The 19807-nt window shown below is 47.8% G+C and overlaps 1 protein-coding gene across 2 annotated transcripts; it reads left to right on the top strand.

Moving 5' to 3' along the window:
• The first annotated feature begins 4954 nt into the window (after positions 1-4954).
• On the top strand, positions 4955-19619 carry DYNLL2 (dynein light chain LC8-type 2). Of its 2 annotated transcripts, none has more exons than XM_082200852.1 (3): positions 4955-5288; positions 14713-14851; positions 18000-19619. In XM_082200852.1, exons 2-3 carry the CDS (start codon positions 14720-14722, stop codon positions 18135-18137), a joined length of 270 nt encoding a protein of 89 aa, XP_082056978.1. In that variant the 5' UTR covers positions 4955-5288; positions 14713-14719; the 3' UTR covers positions 18138-19619. The 2 variants fall into 2 exon arrangements, with proteins under 2 accessions (XP_082056978.1, XP_082056979.1); XM_082200853.1 differs by having other exon boundaries at positions 4981-5078.
• The last annotated feature ends 188 nt before the right edge of the window (positions 19620-19807 follow it).

Below are 19807 nucleotides of genomic sequence, written 5' to 3'. Positions count from 1 at the left end.
TGGGGAACCTTTGACCCCCAGATGTGGCAGAAATACAGCTCCCATCATTCCTTGGCATGGGATGTGCTTGCTAGGGTTGAAAGGTGTTGTAGTTCAGCAACATCTGGAGGGTCAAAGGTTCCCCACACCTGAGTTACACTGATCAGCAGTGATTCTCCAGGGTTGCAGACTCTCCCTCAGCTCTGCCTGGAGATGTTGTGGGTTGAACCCAGTACCTTCTGCATGCGGCTCAGAAGCTTTAACCACTAAGCTATATCCCTTCTGCCTTCTGGAAGGATAACTCCTAGAATCACCCAGGGGCCATCTAGTCCAGCCCCCTGCAATGCAGAAATCCTCTGGTGCTCTCCAGATGTTGCTGGTCCCCAAATCCCATCAGTCCCAATGAGGACTGCTGTGTTCCTGAGGAAATCCTGTCCTGTGCACCCCAGTGTGCAAAGCCAGTGTGGTGTAGTGGTTCAGAGCAGTGGACTCGTAATCTGGGGAACCGGATTCGCGACTCTGCTCCTCCACATGCAGCTGCTGGGTGACCTTGGGCTAGTCACACTTCTCTGAAGTTTCTCTTTTTTTAAAAAAAAAAAAGATATTTATTGAGAATTTAAAATTACAGAGAAAAAGAGAAAAAGAAGAGAAAGAGAAAAAAAGAAATTAAACAATACAAGTTAATAAAAAGAAAGAAGAAAACAAAACACACAATACATCAAAAACAAAAACAAAAGCAAACAAAAAAATAAAAACAAATCCAATATTCCCAAATCTTTATCTTTCGTTATCTTGTTTCATCGACCTCCTCACACCTCCTTTTTTTTGTATTCTAGTTATTAATTATCTCAGCAAATCCTTTCCATCTTTCACTATGTTCTGTCATTAAATTATCTTAATTTATTTTAACCTCATCTTACCATAAAAAGCCCTAAAACTTAAAACTTATTTGTATATAACTCCTTATAGCATTTCTACTAAAGCCAAATAGTTTCATTCCAACATTTTTTCTAACCCTCATTAATTTTACAATATTTCTCTAAATGAATTTTTAAACATTCTTCCAATCTTCATCCACCGTCTCTTCTTCCTGGTCTCGGGTTCTGTCAGTCCTTTCTATCCATTCCATTTAGTCCATCAACCTGGTGATCTTCTATCCGAGGCTCTTAACTCTTTTCCATGTCCCTTCTGCAGATCTTCTTCATATTTATACCTGCACTTTACTTTGTCTTCTGCTGATCTTGTTCTTAATTTCCTTCCTTTATCACTGAGGAGTAGATCTTGGGGAGACTCCAACCTGACAATGTCTTTATCCCTTCTCAACAGGTCAACCCATTCTCCATAGTCAGAACTAAAATCCAAAAGGTATTTCAAGGCCTGTTTCAAAGTCCCTCCAAAGTTAAAGGCCCCGACAACTCCAGACTCCCCCTGGCGCAGAACCAGATCCCAGAAGCCAGAACAGCCCTGCATAGGAGGATCTATCCAATTTCCCATCTCCAATCCAAACGAGACTCCATCTCTCCAAATCTGAATTTCTCCAGGTTCGGTCATCAAAAACAACAGCTTATGTTCCTGCAAGGCCGCGGCTCTCTCCACTTGTATTACTTGAGGTTCAACAGCAACCTCCTCCTTTGTCTTCTGCACAACTTGCCCTGTCAAAACAGATTCCTGGGTCGGTTCCTGAGAGGTTTCTATATAGGTATTCACTGTTTGTCCAAAATTATTAACTGCAACAGTTATCAAATCCATCTTCTCATGTAGCTGTTCCAATAAAGCGCTTGTCTTGCAAAAAGCAATCACTAAGGCTTCTTCTGGGCACATTCTTGTTCAAGGTCAATGTCTGGTTCTCACGATCTTTAATCTCTACAGCTGGAGAATTCCCCAGATCGACTCCAACAACAGTTTCAAAAACTCCCTCTAGGGGAAACAATTTCTATTTGTATCCGTCCTTTTAAAAGCCGATCCAGCAACAAAATTACTTTCGTTTTTCAAATATTTTGTTCCTTTTAAATGCAAAAGGAAACATTGGAATCAATATGTTTCTCTTTTTTAACTATCTGCCAACAAACGTTTTATTCACAGTCAATGAACTTTCTCAAAACGTCTGTCTTCCTAGCAACCCATTCCCAGGTTCAAGGCGGTGGAAATTTATCTTTCTTTACTCTCTCTCCTGCAGGCTTGAACAATCTAACCCCCCCTTCTCCTTCTTCCATGGGGGGCGGTTAGTAGTTTTAGCTGATGGAGATTTAATCCTTTACAAAAGACTTTCCAGACTTTAGCTTGCAATGTCTTTGCTTCAATCTATTTACAAAAGCGGAAGGCGGACTTCCTGTTTAGAACCTTCCCGCTTTCGTGCCAAATTAAGATGTTTCATAGTCCAATTTTCCATTCTACTCACGGGTAGTTGTTTAAAGTCCAATTGTCCACAGGAAAAAGTCAGCGCTCTCCGGCAACAGCAATGTGGGTTCACTCCGTGAAAAGAGCAGTCGATTCGAAGCACTGCGCCGCTCACCCCACGTCGCTCCGGATCCCCGATACGGGGTTTCCCCACGAGTAGGGGAGGCGCAAAAGGTGCCTGCCGAATCCCACGTCCACAGCCTTCTCCCGCCTGTGGTTTTTGATGGGTCTCCACTTCGCCATGGCGGTCCAGGCCCTAATTTCCACGAAGCGGATTCCTCCCGATCAGAGGAAATCCGCCATTGCCGGAGGCGCTAACCCGGAAGTCTCTTCTCTGAAGTCTCTCAGCCCCACTCACCTCACAGAGTGTTTGTTGTGGGGGAGGAAGGGAAAGGAAAACGTTAGCCACTTTGAGACTCCTTCGGGTAGTGATGAAGCGGGATATCAAATCCAAACTCTTCTTCTTCTTCTGTTTCCTGTAAAGGGAGAAGCGACGCTGTACAAAATCTCCCCTTCTGTGCCTTACACAAATCCTTGCGGGCCTGGAACTTGGCCAAACTTTCCTGACACCCACACCACACATTTAAAGCCCCTCCCCCACCAGGAATCATGGGAACTGTAGTTTACACCTCCGGGAGCTACAATTCCCAGCACCCTTAACAAACTACAGCTTCCAGGATCTGTTCAGGGAGGGGGAAAGCCATTTGCTTTAAATGTATGCTCTGCAGGTGACCTTCGTCCAGCAAATGAAATGTTCGCAGAGAAAGTGTTTCACTCATCAAATTCTAAGATACATGAGTGGGGAGGGCAGGTGTTTGGAGTAAGTATGTATTGTCCTCAGTGGACAGGGGGAATAATTGTCCCTCTGTTTTCTGATCTCTGCATATATGGGTTGAGGGACCTCAGGCCTGAGGTCTGAATTAGGCCCTCCAGGACTCTCTCTGGCCCTCACCATCCTCCCTGGCCCCTGCCCAAGCCACACCCAGTCTGCCCAGGCCGCACTCCTCACTATCCCTGCTTCATACCCCCCTTGAGCACTTATCAAGTTGGAAGGTACCATAAGGGTCATCTAGTCCAGCCCCAACGTGGGAATCGAACCCACGACCCTGAGATGAAGCATCTCATACCAGTTGAGCCAATATGCCTGGCTGGAATTTTCCTATTATATTATAATACCTCTTGCTTACGTGGGTGGAAGACAGACTGATATTTACTGGGAGGTGGGTGCATGTATGGAAACCATGGACTATTTCATAGCTGGAATGCAGCCAGCTGCGCCAAGGTGAAGATTATACCTCTAGTCTATGCCATTTTGACCTCTGGTCATGCAGCCCCCAGGGCGGAAAGAGGTTCCTCACCTTTGCTGTTGACTGATTTGGTTTCCAGGGACCACCCCACAACAAACAAAATATAGCTAACTTAACTTTTTTAAAAAACAAATTTTCACGAATATTTCACATCCTGATATTTTTGTTGTGGAATCAAAACACACAGCTTTTTCTTAAACAATCAATTTAAGATCCATATAAATGGGGTGTGCGTGTTACATTCTGTTTTTCCCTGCTCCAAGGAAGTCCCACCTCACCTCCCATTCAAACAATATTTGCACATAACACCCAAGCCAGTGAGATTTCCAGTGCAATTCTATGGAAGTACAGTGCAATTCAGAAGTACAGTGCAATTCAGAAGTGCAGTGGTACCTCAGGTTACATACGCTTCAGGTTACATACGCTTCAGGTTACAGACTCCGCTAACCCAGAAGTAGTGCTTCAGGTTAAGAACTTTGCTGCAGGATGAGAACAGAAATTGCACGGTGGCAGCGCAGCAGCAGCGGGAGACCCCATTAGCTAAAGTGTTGCTTCAGGTTAAGAACAGTTTCAGGTTAAGAACAGACCTCCGGAACGAATTAAGTACTTGACCCGAGGTACCACTGTAAGTCCCACTGAGTTCCATTGGGCTTATTCCCACCTAAGCAAGTGGACATTGTATCCTCAGTTACCTAACCCAAAGGCTTCTACCTACAGGCGAATTATTTCTCCCTCTCCACCAGCTGCATTTCCTCATTCCAGCGCTCCTTTGAAAGGCAGCAGTGCAACAGGTGCAGCTTCAAACATCCCCCCAGTGATGCTGAGATAAAGCTACACCTGTTGCAGTTCTGCCTGGCGATGCAGCTGTTCCAAGCAGCTCCCTGCCCGGAAACAGAGAGAGAGGCAGAGCAGCAGAAGAAGGAAGCCGAGAGAGAAGACCCAGATCCGGAGCAGGGAAAATAATAATAATAATGCCTGCTTCTTCATTGGCTCATTTGTGGACGCTCCGTTTTAATAACAAACAAAAAGCGAGAAACTCCAGCCCCACCCCTAGTCTCTCTCCACCCCCACCCCCACCCCACACATACAAAAAAATTGGTTCTGCAATTTCCTCGTGGCATTATGGGATGAAATAAGATGTAGACAGAGAACAGCGAGAGGAGAACGCTACGTCGCTGTGGGTCGAGGCTCTGCGGCAGCCAATGGAGGCGCAGCGTGGCTGAGCTACTGCAAGGGGAGGGGCGCCTATTTCAGCCCAGGGGGGGCCAGGGCAGGCAGCCAGAAGAGGCTCGCGGGGGGAAGAGAGCGGAGGGCGCCGGTGCTGCTGCTGCTGCGCTGAGTAAGCGAGCGACGCTCCAACCACCTTCGCCGACAGCAGCATCGGACGCTTCGCTGGTGCTTTCCCCCTTTTTTTCTTTTTGCAAACGGGGCAGGAACGCGCATTGGAGCCCGGGCGTTGGGAGGCTGTAGAAAGCCTTTGCAGCGTTGCCTTTCGACGTGCCGTGGGGGGAAAGAGCGCGCCCTCATTTATTATTATTATTTTTTAATATATATATATATATATATATATATAAATAATCGGAGGCTTTGCCTAACACTGTGAAGGTAAGCGGTTGCAAACGGGTGACTTATTCATTCGTTTTATTTGCTTTTTTCCCCATTGCAGAATTGGATGGGGCGAGTTTGGGGTGGAGGGGTTGATGGGGGGGCGCTCAAATAGTTGCGCGAGCAGCGAGGGGTTCTGGCCATTGGAAGTGATGGGGATGCTTGATTTTGGCCGCCCCTCCTTCCTCCCTTCTTATTTTTCATTTTTTTCCTGTTTTAGTCCACGCCCCTTAGGCTCCTGCGCCTAGTGCAATCTCATGCATGCCTACTCGGAAGTAAACCCCCTTGAGTTCAGAAAGCCCCAGTGGGACTTTTATATATATATTTTTACACAATTATTCAAAGGTAAGGGTGCAGAGGATTGCAACCCAGGCTGCTCTCCCCCCCCCCATCCACTCTCCCCCCAAAGCGGGCAGAGCTGCTGGGTACTGAGTGTACAATCTACTTTCCTTTGTACCAAACTTGGCAGGCGCGGTTTCTGTGGCTCTACCTCTTTCAGCTAACTCTGAGCTATACCCTCCCAAAAATATATATATATACAGTGTGTCTGTGTGCAAACTGCCCATCCGCTTGGCTTTCTTGCTCACCTCTGCAGTACAGTAGTTGTGTGAGTGTTGATTGGGATGCAGCTGGTATTATAACATTTCATTCTGGAATCAAGTAGCCAGTTCTTTCTCTCTCTCTCCCCCCCCCAATATATTGATTTTTAAAATCGGATAAATTAAATATTAATACTATGCCCCCCCCAAAAAAAACCCCCCAAGGTCAAGCCTGAAATCAGACTGGAGACTTTTTGGAGTGCTAGTGAAAAAATAAGATTCCTAAAGCCTTGCTAGGAAGCCCCTTTGTGACATAGGAGCTGGAAGAAGGATTGTTTAGATCCCCATGGGGGGGGGGGAGGGAAACCCCTCTTGCAAAGGACAGGTTCAGGTCTGTGATGGTTGCCTTTAAGGGTGGGACAAACTTAAAAAGCTGCCTTTGCTCTTCCTAGGAGGGTTGCAGCAGAGCCAATGGGATTTTGCTGGAGCTGCCCTTGGCTTCGAGGTCCAGTGACGTCCCTGTCAGGGATGGAGGGAACCGAGATCATGGGATTGAGCATGGATCCTTCTAGAGTAGGGACTTGGAAGGCTTTAAGAAAAAAAAAGGAGGGGGGAAAACATTGCCGAGGCCTTTTTCTAGCTGGGGAGGCTGTTGCCACCTTTGGAACCTGCAGGTGGAGCTGAACTTGGGCAGGATCCAAGGAAGATTGTATGTGTGGTGTGGCCTCTAGGGCTTACTCTACAAGCCACCCTCTCCTTGCTTCTCTCCCCCCCCCCCAAAAAAAAGAGAGACAGGCTGTATTAAAGGGAAACTCCCCATTGCAGCAGCCTCATAGTAAGGGAGGATGCTCTCCGGAGGAAAGAGAATCTCCCCCTCCCAAGTGCCATTTTATTTACTATTGCGTTTTTACACCCCACGTTTTCTGCCAAGGACCTCGGAGTGGCACCCGCCGCTCTCTTGCTTCCTTCGCCCTCCCGCCAACCCTGCCAGGCTGCTCAGACTGGCACTATCCCTGCAAGAGTAAGAGGGACTGGGTTTTAAATGGCTGATGTTGTAAACAAGCCTTTTATGGCATTTGTGTTTGGCTGGGCAGGTGATAACGGCACACACACCTTCCCCACCACCATGCATGCGTGAACATGAGTCAGGACATTGGTCCAGCATTGTTGACGCTGCCTGGCAGTGGTTCTCTAGGGATCCAGGCAGAGATCCTTTCCTGGCCCTACCCAGAGATGCTGGGGATCAAACCTGCATGCTCTATTTTTGAGCTGCATCCCTCCTGCAACCCAGGCTTGTGGTCCTCCAATTACTGGCCTCCTTGTGGCTTGGCTGTTGGGGGATCAGAGCAAAACTCCCATCATTGAGACATGAGGGTGGTGTATATTGCAAGGATTCTGGGGGACGCACCCTGGGATAATGTGCCTGCCCACTATGGGCATAGCCAGGATTTTTGTTGGGGGGTGGGCAGGACGTTTGTTGGGGGGGGGGAGAACTGACGTGATTGGTCAGTTAAGTATTTCAATTGTTTTACTTGATTGGGGGTGGCAGCTGCCCCCCTGGCTATGCCCATGCTGCCCACCCTATTGCATTGTCCTCCAAAGTTTCCCTGTCATTGCAGGGGGCGTCCTGGCCAAGGAGAAGACAGCTTCCTTTATGATAGGGCTTTTGAATGAATCCCAGGGTCCCTTCTCTCCCCTCCCAGCCCATGCCACACAAATGATTGACTTGTCCTCACTGTTCTAGAAGTGATGACCATAATAAGGGCAGAGGGGCAGATGGTGCACAGGGACTCCCTTCGTCCTGAGTCGGTCTGTCTAGCTCAGGCACCCCCAAACGCGGCCCTCCATATGTTTTGGGACTACAACTCCCATCATCCCTAGCTAACAGGACCAGTGGTCAGGGATGATGGGAATTGTTGTCCCAAAGCATCTGGAGGGCCGAGTTTGGGGGTGCGTGGTCTAGCTCCCTGCTCCCTGCACTGACTGGCCGATGTCTCTCCCAGCTCGACCTTAGCATTGAACATGGGACCTTCTGCATGCACGGCAGGTGTACTAACCACTGAGCCACAGCCCTTTCCCCCGGTGCTGTTGCAAGGGGCCTGCATGCATGTATCCAATGTAAGATCCTTTGGGGGTTCTCCCCCGCACCCCCCATATTCATGCTGTAAATATTTTACGGAGAGACTGGCTTACCCTATTAGAAGGAACTACGTAAATGCCTTCCCTGGTTTTAGTGTTGTTGTTTTTTTAAGTTCATCTTAGCCGAGACGGGTACTGATAAGCTTGGTGTTGAGTTCAAGTGGAACTAATAGGCTGCTGGAAGACGGGTGACCCCAGGACACGTCTGGCTGGCGGGACGGTTTGGCCCTTCAACCTGTTCTGGCAACATCCCTGGCTTTGCAGCAAGTGTTCCCCTGAGGACGGTGCTTTGAATTTCTTACAGGCCGGACTTTTAGAGGAGAGGGCGTAGCGACAGCATTGCCATGCGCAGGTCCCAGGTGCAGTAGTAGGCTATATGGACTGCGTTGTTTGATTCAGTATATAACGCAGCTTCCTCAATGGAAGAAAATAAAAACGAATTAACTTGCTGGGGGGAAGTGCGCACTTTGGGACCCCAGTGGAGGGGGGGGCTAGTCTCTTTGCTTCCCTCGGTGCCCCTCGATCTTTCAAAATCTGGTTGGTTTTCATTTGGGCTTCTGTTACCAAGAGCATGGTGGGACACCATCGCCCTCGCCTTGGATGCTGTTCCTAAACTTCCAGGGTGCTTTTGCAGTCATTGGTGTGCTTTCTGCTCCTCCTGCGGGGAAGGCCTCTCTTTACCTCACCTGTGAAATGGGAGCAAGTGGAAGCCGAAGAACGTGGCTGCTGGGTTGAATCAATTTCCTGCATCGGTGCCAAGAGGCCTTGCAGGCTAGCAATGACAGGCTGGCTCTTCTTCTGTCTAGGACAGGTGAGGGGAACCTGTGGCCCCGCAGATGTTGCTGACATGCTTCGCCCCATCAGCCAGGCTTGCTGGGGCTGATGGGAGTTGTAGTTCATCAACATCTGGAGGGCCACTGGTTCCTTGCGGCTGGTTTAGGACTGTAGCAAATCCCATATCCTTTCAAAGTTTTTTTGTGTGTGCAAAGTGGGAGTCTTCCTCTTGTTACAGTTCCAGTAAATGTAGCAGCTCCTTCATGGTAAATGCAATAATGTTGTTTTTTAGGCAGAGAGGGATGCACAGGGTAGTCTTCAAACTGGTGGGCAGGGGGGATAACAAAGGTTTGGATAATTGTAACCTTGGCCATGGCTATTATGTAACGGGTTCCGGGTTCCTTCCTCGCTCTTAGATAGCGATATTTTAACGGCTGCAACAAAGCTATTCCTTCTGTCCCTTTTGAGGTCCTGCCAAGAGACGGGAATCACTCTCAGCATGCAGTCTCAGTGCTTCCAGACGGAAAAACTCTTCCTCTTCTTCTTTTTTTTTTTTAGTAATTGTTCATTTGTGGCAGTTATACCCCAGACTTAATATGCACACACACACAAAAAGGCTTTATGGAGCAGCTTGCAGAAATCTGTATTAAGACAGCCCCCGCCCTCAGGCTTACAACAGAAAAGTCATGACACACGAGGAAAAAGAATGGGGAGGGAGGAGGGGAAAGCAAGCTCAAGCACATGTTCTTATGTCGCCGTTAGTAGCGGTTGGCCTACAAGGAAGCTGGCTTGCTTGCCTTAGCTGCCGGTGGGTGGTGCAGTGTGTAAGAAGCTGGATAAGCTGCTGTTGAAGATTTTCCCAGTAACTCTTTCATAGAAGGACTGTGTATGTGTGCAGGGGTGGGGTGGCGTCAGTTAATCAGCTTGCTGTTCACACCCTTTGTTTCTTGAGTATCTCCTGGCTGGCTGATTACCCCAGCCACATCTCCACTATGAAGGCAGGGAGCTGCTTTATACCAGGTTAAGACTGCTCGTCCATTGACCTCAGTGTTGTCTGCTCTGGCTGGCAGCAGCTACCTGATCCTCTACCTAATGGGAGATGTCGTGGCCCAGGTGTGCCCCCAGCTCTGGGTGCTCTTCTGCTGAGCTGGGCCCCCTTCCCAAATCTTCGAATTTGATAGTTACGACTATTTCGAGAGCAAAGGGTGGGGAATTTTTTTACCCTTTTGCAGGACCTTCCAGGGGCCACATGGCAGTGGTGGGCGGGGCTGGAGGAAAAGTGGGTGGGGCCAAGCATATAAATGTTGACTTTGTGGTTTGTACACCAGGGCTGGTTTCTACACACGCACACACACACCTGTCCTCCACCCATGCAAGCAAGAGGCAGCATCAGAGTTCCAGGGCACATTCCAGGCTGCTGTTCCTCACTCCTCTTCAAGAGATTCCTGCAAACTGTGGTTCTGGGAAGGCTCAGGGCTTCTTGTGAACACCACCCTGTCTTCCACTCTGCAACCATTCTGGCATTTCTCCTTAACACTGCAGGGGTCTGGGGAATGCTTACCATTCTGGGTGGATAAGGTTTGGCATTTGCAAAGTGAATTTAACTCCTCCTGCAGGCAGGACAAACTGGGGTGGTGTCCTCTGAGTAAACTCTGGCTCGCTCGTTGCTTGCTAAATGGCCTTGGATTAGAGAATCCCAGGAACGGTCGTTCTGCATGGTTGCTGGGGAATCTCCTGATTGCGATGAGCTTCCACCAGAGTGAAAGCTCTTCCAGAAACCTGCTTTTGAAGAGCAGCAGAAAGACCCGCTAGTCAGTGTCCTGTTCTTGCAGTGACCAATGGGAAGCCCATAAGCAGGGTCCCCCCCATCCCCCTATACCTGGTATTCACACCTGGTGTTCTACCTCTGGCAGTAGAGCTAGAACTTACCTATGGCTACCAGCCAAAACGGCTATCTATTTCCTTATGCTAAGTGGAACGAGTTGCCTGTGACCAAGGCACAGAGGCCATTGAAACTTGCACATGTTGTGTGGCACAAATTAACAGGCTGTGGATTGGCAGGCGGGCAGCGTGTCAATCATGTGGACTAGTAACTTAGTTTTAAAAGACTGGCTTAACTGTCATGGCTTCTACTCTCTGTCATGGGAATTAACCATGAATTAATTGCTGGGCGGTTTCTAATGTTCCTAAAAGATGTCAGTTGGGAAGGGGTGTGAGTGATGTGATTGAGCAGCCTTTATAAAACAACCACAACCACAGCCCTGTTTATTATATTGGTCATGTGGACGTGCCCACAAAGACTGACCTCACTTCTTGCAGCGTTTGCATCTGTGGCTCAACCCTTTTGTGGCTCTGCATTGTTTGTGGTTAAGGCAGCTGAGTAGAGAGAGACTCCACCCACCCCAGTGAAAGTCTGTGGGTGATTGACTATGTAAACTCCCATTTATGAAGCTCATGTATGGCCAAGTTATTTCAGTGGGTGGTGGCTGCGTGCATTAGTGTGGGCATTGAAAGCTTTGGGAACTGCAGCTCTTGGGATCTGCTGGTAGATGCTTGCAAGAAAATGCTGACCTTCAGCCTTTGAATGTTGGGTGGGGAGGGTTAAGGGTCCTGTTTATGCTGTGCCAGTGTGTGGTGTGGTCTACATTGGGCGGGGAACCTTTCGGCTCCCTGGGCCAGATTCTTTTGGGATCAGCCTTGCAGGCCAAGTTTGACAGGCGGGCAGAGTTGCCAGCCTGTCAATTACCTGGCGTCAGGTACAGTGGTGCCTCGCAAGACGAAATTAATTCGTTCCGCGAGTTTTTTCGTCTAGTGAATTTTTCGTCTTGCGAAGCACGGTGTCGGGAAAGTTTTGGAAAAGCTTCAAAAATCACCAAAGTCTTCAAAAACCTCAAAAAAGGCTACCACACCGCGTTCTATGAGTTGCTCCTCGAAGTCAAGTCGCAACTGTATTAAGGGTGTTAAGAAAAAGGAAACAAACTTGCAAGACGTTTTCGTCTTGCGAAGCAAGCCCATAGGGAAATTCGTCTTGCGAAGCAGCTCAAAAAACGCAAAACCCTTTTGTCTAGCGAGTTTTTCGTCTTGCGAGGCATTCGTCTTGCGGGGCACCACTCTACAAGGTTCTTTGAAGCTGGGGTTGGTTTCAAAGCACCTTGCAAGGAGCTGCTAGAACCAGAGGTCCCTTCATTTTAGCAGGGGGTTCCATGCACACTCCTTGAACCGGGAAGAAGTTGGCATGGAATCCTGAAGAACTGAGCAGGATTTAACTCCCTGGGCATCTGCTGGTGAGCAGGAAGTTAAATCCTGTTTGCTTTGTCTGCCCATGCCTGTTGCCTGCTGAGTGTGCAGCCAATGCGGGATTTAACTCATGAGATGGGTGGGCAGTCGTGGCCTTGAGGAGCTTACAAATCTAGCATTACCCATAAGAGATGGAAATGGAGGTGAGAGCCAAAAATGGAAAAGTCTATATTCATTTCAGTTACATGTACTCACAGCTCAGTGATAGTGGAGTAATGGAGGAGGGGGTTTTTGATATGAGAGAGAGAGATGAAGGGAAGAGATGGCATTGTTCTGATTTGTTGTCTTCAGAACAGTACCAAGCAGAGTTCAAGGTGCTCTATATGCACACAGCCCTATAGGCCTTGGGATCAGGATGCCTTAAAAACTGTCTCACCCCTTGTATACTTAGCTGATCACTGTGTTCTGAAGGAGAGTCTCTTGCAGAGACTGTTTGAAAAGGAGGTCTGTTCTGCACAGAGCAGGAATTGGACCTTTAGGATGGAGTTCCCTTAGGGATTCCATCTTGCTGTGTATCAGACGGGCGCAATCTCTGTTGTTATCTTTGGTGCCTGCTGATCCCTCTTACTCTTTCAAAGAGCCTTCCAAGTAGAGATTTTTGTCCCAGTTACACGTTTTGGATATATAAATGGTGTTCACACATTCAGTTTTAACTGTATGCTGGTAGGTAAGAAAGGGGTTGAATCTGCCTGCTTGAAGGAGGCCAGGATGGGGAATCTGAGGCCCTCTCAATTATCCCCAACCAGTATGGCCAGAATTGGTCAGGGAGGGTAGGAACTGGCAACATATGGTAGTCCCACCTGCAGAGGTTAGATCCTTCACCAGGTTCCACAAACTCTCACCCTCAAGGAGTTGTATGTGGTTCTCCCCCTCCCCATTTTATCCTTTCAATGACCTTGGAGGTAGTTTAGGCTGATTGGCCCAAGGTCACCCAGTGAGTTGCTTGACTGGGTGAGGATTTGAACGTCCTGGTCTCCCAGGTTCTGTTTGAACACTCTTTAACCACTGCACCATACTGCCTGTCACCCCAGGCTATCTCCCAACCTGGCTGGTGGGAATTGGGGAGTCCCAGTGACATCTAGAGGACATCAGGTTTATAAAAGAGGCCCAGTGTGGCAGTGCAAATCTGCATTAAAACGTCAAGGATTTCAGCTGTGGTGTCCGCTTCAGAGAAGATGCAGAAGAGGGGTTTGCTGAACTGTTGCATCTGAGGCTGCCTGTGGACTGTTCTCTTCTGGTTTTCCTTTTCCTCCTACCCAGTAAAGCCAGGTTTTGATTGCACTAAAGTCCGGTCTGTGCTATACATTTAAAGCAGTATCATACCACTTTAAACAGTTGAAGCTTCCCCCAAAGAATCCTGGGAATTGTTGCTTTAAGGGTCCCGGGAGTTGTGAAGAGTCTCCCTCACAGGGCTGCAGTTCCCAGTCATTCTTCCCAAGGGATTCTGGGAATTCTACTCTGGGAGGGGAATAGGGATTTGGGGGGGGGAGCCACGACTGTTTAAGGTGGTTTAAATGCACTGCTTTAAATGTACAGTCCCATTGGGGCCTAGCTCTCTAGAAGTGTCTGATAAGAGGGAACAGCTTATTGTAGCCCTTCCTTGCCACCTGAAACAGCTTTACAACTTGACATCTGCTGACCAGTTGCACTGGGCCCGATTCTGAGACCCTATCCTATCCTACAATTCCCATCATCCCTGGCCACTGGTCCTGTTAGCTAGGGATGATGGGAGTTGTAGTCCAAAAACATCCGGAGGGCTGAGTTTGGGGATGCCTGGTCAAAACTGACTGGCAGCAACTCTCCAGGGTATAGGGCAGGAAAGCTTTCCAAGTCCCACCTGGAGAGGCCAGGGATTGGACCTGAGACCTTCTTGGCCTGAAATCTTGCTGGTCTGGCAATTACAGAGCATGTGGGTTCAGCATAAGGTGGTACAGGTCTGACTCTGTTGTTGTAGGTTTGCTGGCTAGGTAGAAATAGTGGTTTTGCAAGCAACAGCCTGACTTAATCAGATCAGGAGTTAAGGTGCCTGCAGCCCTCCAGTTATTGGGGGACTACAACTCTGGCCATCCCTGACCACTGGCCATGCTAGTTGGGGCTGATGGGAGTTGTAGTCTTAGCAACACCAGGTACTCTATCCTTGCTTTAGAGTGAACGACAGAGGATTTCTCCAAGAACTCTAGCATATACCAACGTCAGTGAAAGTGAGAGCTGTGGAGGTATGTTTGCAGTGTTCAGTCCTTGCGTTGAGAGTACATTTGCATGGAAGCCCAGGCCTGCACAAAATGCGACACAGCAAACTGCCCCCTTCCCCAGTCACAAAGGGAGGACCACTTGCTTAAAAACTCGCATTTTTCTCAATCAGGTTGGACTGAAATAGATGGAGGGAGGGTGTCAGAATAAACGGCTGCTGGTCAAGCAAACAAACCATCCCACAGCTTCTACAGTGCAAGGTGTGCTTTTCTTGTGGACTAGCCCCATGTGTGAACCTGTTTTGAAAGCTGGTAGAGAAGCAGCCGTGGCGGCTCATCCATTGGACTGGACGCAGCACAGCTTCAGTCTGCCCCTCAACCCAGCCCTGCCTCCTTGCAAGCCGCCATTCCAAGGGATGGCGCCGTGGCAGACCTGTGGTGGTCTGCAGAGTGACTTGATCCTCCTCTCTGGCTTCCTCCCGGCAGGTCCATCATGTCTGACAGAAAGGCAGTGATCAAGAATGCGGACATGTCCGAGGACATGCAGCAAGATGCTGTCGATTGCGCCACTCAGGCCATGGAGAAGTACAACATAGAAAAGGACATAGCGGCATACATCAAAAAGGTATTGTGGCGCCCGCACTTGGGAGAGAGGAAAAAGAGCCTTGGTTTAAGGTTTAAGGTGCTGGTTTTAACCTTTAAAGCCCTATGCGGCCTAGGACCCTCATACCTACGGGACCGCCACTCCTGGCATGTCCCACAGAGGACCTTACGGTCTTCAGACAAAAACACCTTGGAGGTCCCGGGCCACAGAGAGGTTAGGCTGGCCTCAACCAGAGCCAGGGCCTTTTTGGCTGTGGCTCCGATCTGGTGGAACGCTCTGCCACAAGAGACTAGGGCCCTGTGGGACTTGACATATTTCGGCAGGGACTGCAAGACAGAGCTGTTCCACCAGGCCTTTGGCCAAGGCACAGCCTGACTCCCTCCTTTGGCAATCTTCACAGAACTCTAGCCCAATGGTTGCCATCAATTTGATTTGAATTAATTTTATAATGAAATGATTTTAGAATGTTGTATTATTTTATTGTTGTTAGCCGCTCTGAGCCCGGCTTCGGCTGGGGAGGGCGGGATATAAATAAAAAAAATTATTATTATTATTTATTATGGATTGGGTCATCTCAGGGTTTCATCAGTCGCATTCTGCCATGGCAAGACAGAATCTCTGAGGAAGTGACTGGGGCATGTGCTCACCTGCCCTCCATTCCTGTTCTTCTTAGCCAGCCCCTTTCTTGGCAGCTGGCAAGTTCTGAACCAGTGCAATGTAGGTTCGGATCCCCACTTGGTCTTGAAGCTTACTGCGCTAGTTACTGCCTCTCTCAACCGAACCTCCATCAATTGGCTGTTGTGGGGATTGAATGAGGAGGGGGAGAAACATCTGCCTCCTTGAGCTCTTTGAAGCGAAGGTAGGATGCAAATGCAGTAGAATAATAAATACAGTGGTACCTCAGTTTACGAACTTAATCCGTTCCAGAAGTCCGTTCTTAAACTGAAACCGTTCTTAAACCAAGGCGCGCTTTCCCTAATGAGGTCTCCTGCCGCCGGTGCCCTTCCACCATTCTGCTTCCGTTCTTAGACCGAGGTAAAGTTCGTAAACCAAGACATTACTTCCGGTTTTGCGGAGTCCGTAAACCAAATAGTTTGTAAACAGGGCTGTTCTTGAACCAAGGTACCACTGTAAAAATAAATCATACTGTTTTTTTAATTTATACCCTGCCCATCTGGCTGGGTTGGCTCAGCCTCTCTGGGCAGCTTCCAACACATATAAAAATAATAAAACATCAAACATTAATAGTAACAATCTGATCCAGTAAGAATAAGACAAAACATAGTGAGTACTTAAAGCTTATTGTGTGTTACCAACTGTTACCCTGCGTGTTTTGGAAGGAATTGAATTGATAAAGCACGACTGTCGGCTGCTATCCTTGATGGATTTGTATAATCCCATTTTCATTTGCTTCCAAATTATTTATTATTACAATTACTTAATTAAATTTGTAGGCTGCCCTTTACCTGTAGATCTCAGGGCGGTTCACAACATAAAATTGCAATATAAAAAACACAAAATACATAATAAAAATAAGAACGGAAACAAACCAGTAACACCCCCCCCCTTTATTTCTTGGCTACCTCCCTGCTGGGAAACAATGTCCAACACATCTTAGAATCATAGAATTATAGAGTTTGAAGGGACCACGAGGGTCATCTAGTCTAACCCCCTGCAATGCAGGAACCGTTTGCCCAATGTGGGACTCGAACCCAGGACCCAGAGACTAAGAGCTTGCAAGACCTCTTTAAAATAAAGCCCTTGACTGGGTACATGTGCTAATGGACTCCATGTGGCTGGCTTGGCTGTCTGCCTGTCACAGAACAGCCAGGCAAGGGTGTGGCAAAAGTCATGGCTGCCTTTTTATTTCAGCGTACAGTATTAATAATATTTATATACGGCTTAATATGCAGAATCGGTCGGCAATTCACATAAAACACCAGTAAGTTCATCTCCCTGCCCCACCACTAGCCAGAAATACACAGAAACCAATGGAAACAAAATCCATGAATAAGAAAATACAGTAAAATGGTAAATAATAAAATGACATTGCAATGTCTCCCGTGAGCAGGGGGAAACCTGCCTTTAAAAAAGGCCATTCAGGAGGCCTGTGACACTTTTCACTGCTTCTGCCTTGATATAAATGTTCTGGTCTAGATAGTATCTCTCCACTGTCAGAGGAAGGAGGCCTCTCAATGCCAGTTTTTGGGAATCAGATTTTTGGAAGAGTTACTGCTACCCTCTGCACTCAATATTCTTGCATCGCAGGGGGTTGAACTAGATGACCCTTGCGGTCCCTTCTAACTCTGCAATTCTATGAAATTAATTATAACCAAAAGGCTTTGTTTATCGCATTTATATCCCACCTATTTCTCCAAGGAACTCCAGGTAGCGTACGTGGTTTTCACCTTCCTCGTATAATCCCCACAACAGCCCTTGTGAGTCAGGTTAGGCTGAGAGTCAGTGACTGGCCCAAGGTCACCCAATGTGCTTCATGGCTGAGTGGGGATTTGAACCCTGGTCTCCAAGGTCCTGCCCCCATGGCTTTCAGCCCTGATTGGAAGCGACCTTATACTGACCCATTGGTCCATCTAACTCAGTACTGTCTACACTGACTGGTAGTGGGGTTTTGTACAGGGAATCTACCCCAACCCTACTTGGGGATTGAACCTGTGACCTTCTGTGGCTGGTGCTATATTTTTAGAAGATACTGACTGACAAAGCCATGTGCCGCTTGGGGATGAGTTGCCTAACTGTTCTGCGCAACGCTGCAAAGCATTATGGGAGCCACCACTTCAATGTAGCTGTTAGGGCTATCATGATGTCTCAAGCTGGTCTCCGGGTGGGTTAGACTCCAGAACTATATTGATCCTACTGCAGAAACTACCACCTTCTCCCCCCACAGCTGAAGGAAACAATGCAGGGGTTGTCCAGGAGCAAGGGTGTGTGAGGATGGGCCTAGCGCCAGGGCTTGGCCAAGACAGGCACTGGCTGAGGGCCTCTGGACTCCGAAACACACTTCCCGATTCCTGTATCAGATGTTCAGATTGTAATCTCCTTGGGGCACAGATCTGCCTCCTTTTGATGCTGTTGCATTTCAATAACGTCCTCTCTCTCCTCTCTCTCCCCCCTTCTCTCTTCTGTCTCCCCTCTCCCCCTCCCCATTCAGGAATTTGACAAGAAATACAACCCCACTTGGCATTGCATCGTGGGCAGGAATTTCGGCAGCTATGTAACGCACGAGACGAAGCATTTCATTTATTTCTATTTGGGCCAGGTTGCAATTCTCCTCTTCAAGTCGGGCTAGGAGGCAGGCAGGCGGCAGTGGAGGGGGGGTCGCGATGACGGCGGGCGAGGAACATGGACTGTAGTGCACTGAAGGCGGGGGCCCAGGAACCCTTCAACCATGGTTGCGCCGCTGCATGGACTGTAAACTATATTTAATGTGTATATGTTGCAGTAAAAACACCACCTAAAATTCTGTTCGTTTTGTTTTTGGTTGCCTGGGAGAAGGAAGGCAGCAGCATCTTTTTCATGTTCCTTGTTTTCGGTTTCTGCTCTTTTTCTTTTTCATTTTCTTTTGCACTAGGAGAACTGTAAAAAAAAAAAAAAATTAAAAATGCTTCAACAAATGGCCTTTAAGCGGGAAGGAGAAATGAAATAAAAAGAGAATCTCTAAAATTCCATTAAAGAAATCCTTTGTTTTTTAAATTCCTTTTGAAAGGTTCAGAAGCTGGCTGTAAGCAGACCCCAAAAAGGTGGCAATTAAGGGTCAGAATCTGGCTTCAAATGAGGTACTCAGTGTTTTGTTTTGTTTCTTTAAAAAAATAATAATTCCAGCCAGCTTTTCTGTCCCCAAAGAGTGCATTGTTCTCCTTTTTAAGTTGCCTTGGCTGTAAAAGGGAAAAGAAAGGTGGTCGTCTTTGTTTCTTCTTGATCCAAAACCGTCTCTCAAACATGCCTAATATTTGACAGTAAAAATGGGTGACAGCTGGTATTTAGCTGTAAAATGGAATTTTAAGTGCCGTATTTTCGAAGTGGTTTGTCCTGGTCCGAAATACATTATTGCACCCCCACCCCCAGAAAGCCATTTCAAAGGGAGCTGCCTCATATTTTTGTGCTGGAGTATTGGCTGGGCACGTGGCCCAGCCACGTGTCTTCATGATGCAAGAAAACTGTGACCAGGCCTCTCCTCATCCCAGTTTGAGTCAGCCTTGCCTTATTTGCCACCTCGCTTCCAGTCACTTGTTTGTGTGGGAAGATCCTGTTCCAAATCGGTGGCTCCGTGTTGGCTGTGCTTGTAGTCTGCCTCTGCTTTTACTTGGAGACACACAATCTCCACATAACGCCCAACATGGTGGCTGATGTACAGAAGCCCTTTCCTGATCGTTTTGTGTCTCCCTTACTCCACCTTCTCAACCGTTAGCTGTGTTTTGAGAAGCAGATTGTATGATTTCAGTTCTATAGCAAAGGTGTCCAGTTGCTCCAGGGGCCCTTCTCTGTTTTTCTTTTGCAAGATCATTCCTTGGAAGTGCTTTAGCTGAAACATCTAGTTGCTTTTGCAGTTAAGAAGTCTACAAATTAGATGGGGAAGGAACCACTCCGACCTCCCCACTCCTCAAAAATCACCTAAGGAGTTGGAACTCCAGAGCTTAGATCTTAAGGAGATGGGGATTCATCTGTGCTTGTATAACCTGGGATTTGGCGGGAAGGAAAGCATGTCAATAACTTTTTCTCCCTTTTGGCTGTGAAAAAATAAACAAGGGTGACCCAGACTGTCTCTGAAAAACACGTTTGTGGTGTCTGTGCGATAATCCAAAGTATGCCTAAAAGTATCATGCAGAGTTTTGTTAGAGCCAGCTTGTTAACACCCCCTTCCTCCCAAAAAACACACACCACAGGAGGTGGATGTAGCTCCTGAATTTGATGATAACTTGTGCCTCCCATCTAAAGATGTCGGGGGACAGAAGAGGAACT

The sequence above is a fragment of the Podarcis vaucheri genome (assembly GCF_965113315.1).
Source record: "Podarcis vaucheri genome assembly, chromosome: 15".
Taxonomy (NCBI): domain Eukaryota; kingdom Metazoa; phylum Chordata; class Lepidosauria; order Squamata; family Lacertidae; genus Podarcis; species Podarcis vaucheri.
The sequence above is the reverse complement of the archived record's forward strand: the minus strand, read 5'-3'. Positions and strand labels throughout refer to the sequence as shown.

What these genes read in the sequence shown, in the direction of transcription:
- DYNLL2 (XM_082200852.1), top strand. Translation starts at nt 14,720, where the DNA reads ATGTCTGACAGAAAGGCAGTGATCAAGAATGCGGACATGTCCGAGGAC. An exon ending in TAGCGGCATACATCAAAAAG is followed by an intron (nt 14,852 to 17,999) that starts GTATTGTGGCGC and finishes CTCCCCATTCAG; the next exon opens with GAATTTGACAAGAAATACAA.